This window comes from Danio aesculapii, chromosome 1 (genome assembly GCF_903798145.1).
Source record: "Danio aesculapii chromosome 1, fDanAes4.1, whole genome shotgun sequence".
NCBI classification, from domain to species: domain Eukaryota; kingdom Metazoa; phylum Chordata; class Actinopteri; order Cypriniformes; family Danionidae; genus Danio; species Danio aesculapii.
Window position 1 is genome coordinate 2,814,950 of NC_079435.1, and position 5,773 is coordinate 2,820,722.

General features: G+C 40.3%; 1 protein-coding gene across 1 annotated transcript in view; it reads right to left on the reverse strand.

The window, feature by feature from the left end:
* Positions 1-4,828: 4,828 nt before the first annotated feature.
* The window catches only part of LOC130221289 (B-cell receptor CD22-like), a 6,259-nt gene continuing 5,314 nt past the window's right edge, over positions 4,829-5,773 (reverse strand). The window contains exons 5-8 of the mRNA XM_056453740.1: positions 5,697-5,773; positions 5,346-5,600; positions 4,995-5,234; positions 4,829-4,920 (exon numbers count right to left, since the gene is read on the reverse strand). The exon at positions 5,697-5,773 is cut by the window's right edge and continues 178 nt beyond it. Of these exons, the coding sequence (XP_056309715.1) occupies positions 4,829-4,920; positions 4,995-5,234; positions 5,346-5,600; positions 5,697-5,773 (664 nt within the window). The remainder of the gene's footprint in view (positions 4,921-4,994; positions 5,235-5,345; positions 5,601-5,696) is intronic.

Here is a 5,773-nt window from a genome sequence, read left to right on the forward strand (position 1 = left end):
AGTTGTGGTCTCGCCATGGCACGTTAGTAATTAAATCATCACTAATGATCTCTTGTCAATCACCTGTGGCTCCACCCACACAGCTCGGGATTGGTTATTTCTGGCTCCGCCTCTCATTACAGCCTCTTCCTGTTGATCTGAACAAACAATAAGATGAAGAAAGACTGAAGCTCAACCACATTAAACTCTTTGACGAGGCTCATCCAGTAATCAAACTGCTGCTGAGAGGGTTTATGGCTGATATTGTCTCTTACTGGTGGATTGTGATGTTCAGAAGAGCTCTGAGGATCAAGAGTGGAGCAGGAGTTTCCAGCAGGTCTGTTGTGAACGCTCTGTGTGAAAGACAGCGAGAGATCCATCAATCATCTGATCATCAGTGACCATTGTCTGACTTTGAGTTTCACTTACTGTGAGGTTGTCGTACAGGTCAGAGGTCACAGTCTGGAGATCCAGACCTGCATATGTCTGGACAGAGAGAAGAAAAATTTCTCTATTTTAATGATCTGAATTCCTGGCACAAATTTAAGGCGCAGGAGCTCTTAGGATGAGTTTGAATCCACTTTTGCTATTTTAAGGATGGGAAAAACAGCTGCCGCACTAGGCGCATAGTCTAAAAAGATTGTCCTTATTATTTTAATGAGTTATGGGTGTGTCTGGGGCATAACTTGCATTAAACCAATTAGAGTCTCATCTCTCATTCCCTTTAAGAGCAAATTGTGATCACGTCATGCTGTAATCTCTATTTACACTGTCGGACTTTGCAAGCAAGAGTGTCACTACTGAGGAAACAGATCTGCTCATGTGCGAGATTTAACACCATATATAGAATGAGGCGGAGTAAAAAATGCACTATGCGGTAAAGAAGACAGGAGAAGGTAGCAGTTTTTAGATGTATGTAGGCAACACAGTAGCTCAATGGTTAGCACTGTGGCCTCACAGCATGAAGGTATAGCTGGTTTGAGTACTGGCTGGGTCAGTCGGCATTTCTGTGTGGAGTTTGCATGTTCTCCCCGTGTTGGTGTGGGTTTCCTCCGGGTGCTCCGGTTTTACCCACAAATCCAAGCACATGCGCTATAGGGAAATTGATTAACTAAATTGGCCGTAGTGTATGAGTGTGCGTGAATGAGTGTGTATGGGTGTTCGAAGGAGAAGTTTTGTGTTCGAAATTTGTGTTTAAAGCAACAGCTGTGGGGCATTGTTGATACTTATAAATTGACGAGTATTGATAACCATTTGCGAAAAGATGAATTGAGAGCTTTGGTCAAGGGTAAATTAGTTGATTGTGGCGTGTTAATTCAGGTATCTGAAAATGTTGATGTGGGACTGGGTAAGTTTGATTTTTCAGAGAGTAATTTATCGTTTGGAAAGCAAAAATAATTATTAGAGTTGAGACGAACTCATGTTGAAGTCCTTTGCGAATTGGCTTCACATTTTGATCGCTGGTGTTCCACCTCTAATGTTAGCATTTTTGAGGGGTTGCGGGAATTGATCCTTACTGAACAGCTCAAATATTTCAGAAAACGTTGCCACTTACATTAATGAGAATAAGCAAGCAACTGCGAGTGAAGCTGCTGTATTAGCCGATGATTTTGTGGTAACGCATAAAAGATGGATGAGTGATTCTCAAATGGGATTGAATTATCCTACTGAAGAACTGGGATCAAAGGTTTTTGAAAATGAGTTTAAAGCAGAGAAGATGTTACATGTACCATCAAGAGCCATTCCTGATTCTTTGTTCCGTTATTGTTTTGGGGAGGGGCATTGGAAAAGGGAATGTCCTGTCCTAAAAAATAAACAAGTGCGTGAAGGTTTGAGGTCGCAAAAAAGTTGATCTGTTTTACATATTGATTTTTTTCAGCCTGAACTGTTTTGGGGAGTCATTTTGTGTGATGTGATTGTTTGAGTGCGTGAGTTTCTTGTTTGGTGGTGGTCTGGTTGTGTTTTTTTTTCTTCTCCTTAAATGTTTTCAGGATCCGGTTTGCTGGAGGAGAAAAGATGGGGAAGGGGTATGCCAAACTTTAGCTTTACTTGACACTTTTTTCATCCCAAAGAAGAGAGAGAGAGAAAAAGAAAAGGAAAAAGACATGGTTTGAATATTGATGTTAGGTCTCCCTGTTTGTTGTTTGTGTTTTGGGATTTTTGCAGAGCCTGCATGATTGCAGATTTGTGGGTGGGTCATCTCACCCGAGACCCATTATGTGGTGCCTATAAAGAATTCAACATTTCTTTCTGAGAGGGAGCTCAATTAGCCGGACATCCCTGCCTGGTGTTTTTGATTTGTTTTAGTTTGTCTGGATCATGAGCTCAGTTCACTACCATACACATGCTTTTCACAACTGACTTCCATTTATACTGACTTTGATTGCTTTAAATATTTTTGTTAGTTATGCTTTTTGTTAATCAATAATTTCTCATTTCAATTTACCAGGTCTGTATTGTCTGGTACAATTTTGAGCCGGTTATAACAGACATCAAATAATGTCATCAAATGATGTTGATATTTGGTTTATTTTAGGTTGTGTTGGAACGTAACTAAAATCCAACGTGGAGCAACATCTCAAACCAAGGTCACATTGACGTCAAAGACTGACATCTATTCATCAGGTATGGCAAGCAAAACCCAATGTCTGATAGACATGATACTGGTGACGTCCACACAACGTCAAGGTGTGACATCATCAGACGTTGATATTTTGTTGTTTTTAGGCTGCATTTGAAATTACCCAAAATGCAATGTCTGTTCGACCTTGGGCATTGACGTCTGGCTGACGTTGAGTTCTGAGGTCAACCCAATTTTTATTTCCAAACAAAATGCAACGTTCCACGACGTTATGGTACAACCTCAATCTGACATCATGTTGACATCCTGTGCCTGCTGCGTAGGCATGGGACGATAACCGTCTTCAAGGTATACCGTGGTTTGGAAAAGTCAAGGTTTTAAAACCGCCAATATTTTCTGTAATACCAATCCTAAGATATGTGTAAGATTTTTTTAATTTACTTTTTTTGTTTGTTTATTAGGACAGCAGTATCTCCAGCAAAAAAAAAAAACATATCCAACGATGCTGTTTTAAATGGTTAAGAAATCAGTATTTTTTTTTTAAATAAATGAAGAGAGCAGAAGTCAATGATTGATTTTCATTATATAGCCTGATGTGTTTACTGCTCCGAAATATCATAACTCTATCAAGAAATAGAATATACTGTTTTCAAAGAGGAAAAAAAGGTGTTGTTTTTTACCCAGACATTTAAAAATGATATATGTTAAAGCAGTGAGCACAAAACCCTGAAACTGTGATATTTTTATCCAAGGTTATCAGACTGTCAGAATCTTATACCGGCCCTACTGCTGGGATGTGTGCATCCGTGTGTGTGTAATGGATGAGCAATGTGTTCACATGTTGTGAACCCTACTATAGGCACATATCACTAATAAACTATTTAAATACACTGTAAGTAAAAAAACTGAGCCATTGACTTTAGAGCAGCTTTTAGTTGGTGAATGGTCTATTTAATTTGCCTCAAAATAGCAACACGTCAACAATGCAACACACTCTCCCAATTCAAAACTAGATTAAAGACCTATCTGTTCAGTAAAGCATACACTCAGTGCACCACTTAGCGGGTTTCCACACAGGTTCTGCATCTTGTTGATATACACTATGAACAGCAGCTACGCTAATTATCTTCTTTATTCTCCATTTCCATCTGGGGATACTCTTCCCGAGGCTGTTAGACTATGCAGAGTCACTGATTCGATCCAAGACCAACGACGAGATGATCCCAAGGTTTCCATATCCTGGACCAAGCCGTATCCTGAGCAGCTACTGTGGTGGTCATGGAGGAGTGGAGAACATGAGACTGATTCCTGTTACGCTCCAGAGACAGACGAGTCTTCGCTGAGGCCAGCTTCCAGCCTCCGCCACTGAGACTGCAGCTCTGCACAAGACGTTTGGCCAACGGAGAAATTAAAATGGTCGTGCCCAACTGAGCCTGGTTTCTCTCAAGGTTTTTTTCTTCACTTTCACCAATTAGTGAAGTTTTTTTCCCTCTCCGCTGTCGCCACTAGCTTGCATGGTTCGGGATCTGTAGAGCTGCGCATCGTTGGATTTGCTCTTCAGTGTTTGGACTCTCAGTAGTGATTATTAAACCACACTGAACTGAGCTCAACTGAACTGAACTTAAACACTACAAACTGAACTACACTGTTCCTATTTACTGTGATCTTCTATGTGAAGCTGCTTTGACACAATCTACATTGTATAAGCGCTATACAAATAAAGGGGAATTGAATTGAATTGAATCAATGCACCTTAACACACCTCCTTTTTAGACTAGTATGAGGATGGGTGCACAAATGGTTTATGATTTAAACAAAGTGGCACAGTACGTAAACACAATACCTGAACTGGGCTGAAAAAAACACTTGTGTCACACCTTTATGATCTGCCTGTGTTATAGTGCAGTAATGTTCATGTGTGAAATATCAGCTGCTCTGCAGGTTTAAGAGTGTTTAACTGGAGTTTGAGCTGCACTACATTAATGTTCAGAGGAACTCAGTGTAAATGTTACTATACACTTTTAATATCTCTGTATGATCATCAGAGCTGTAGGAAACATGCAGGAAAACACAGTAAATAATTCAGATCATCTCACCGTAGACTCATTGCAGATCTTCTGCTGATCAGGTTTCACTGCAGATCTTCTGCTCTTCCTTTTAGAAAGTCTGTCAGAAGAAAGATGAAACATGTCTTTTACTTCAGTGTAAGATAAAGCACAGTAAAACTTAATACAGCAGTTTTATACGGTCACTGCAGGTTTATTGAGCTCACATTGCAAACATGATGACGACGGCGATGATTAATATTCCTCCAGATGTCGCTGTGATGATGATGATGTTTCTCTCAGCATGTTGTTGAACTGAAAGATGAAGCAGATCATGATTAACTCTCCAGACTGATGAAGTTACAGGAGTGTGATGATAAAAGCTTCACCAGTGACAGTGACGGCGTCTGATCTCTGAGCTCCATGTGGATTGTGAGCCTCACAGTAGAAGCGTCCACTCTGTACTGCACTGAAACTCTGTCCAGATCCAACAGCTGAGCTTTGATTCTCCTTAAACCAGCTGAAGTTCAGAGCAGGAGGGTTTGAGTCACTGCTGCAGCTCAGACTCACTGAATCAAACCAAAGCTGACCAGAATCAGTGACGGACACTGAGACGTTCCTGGGAGGATCTGAAACAGAAACACACTGATATCATTAATAATCACAACACATGTGATATGGCACTACAGATTACATTTTGAGAGTTTAATATATCAGTTGCTGAACCATCATTTACTTACACTGGACATTCAAAGTCACAGTAACAGAGTATTTCCCTCCATGTTCATTTCTGGCTCTGCACTTGTATTCTCCACTGTCATCAGAGCTGATCTTGGAGATGCTGAAGATTCTTCCAGAATCCAGATATTTATTTCCTTTATACCAATATAAATCTGCAGGAGGGTTTGAGTCGCTGCTGCAGCTCAGACTCACTGAATCTCCAGACATTATTACATCAGATCCACTGATGGACACTGAGATTGTCTTGGGTGGATCTAACATAGAAAAACTTACTGTTAATAGACGAAATACTTTGACATCACAGATTATATTTTAATGGTTTATTGTTACAGTTAGCATTGCTAACTCACACTGCACATCTAAAGTCACAGGATCAGAGCATTTCTCTCCATGTTCATTTCTGGCTCTACACTTGTATTCTCCACTG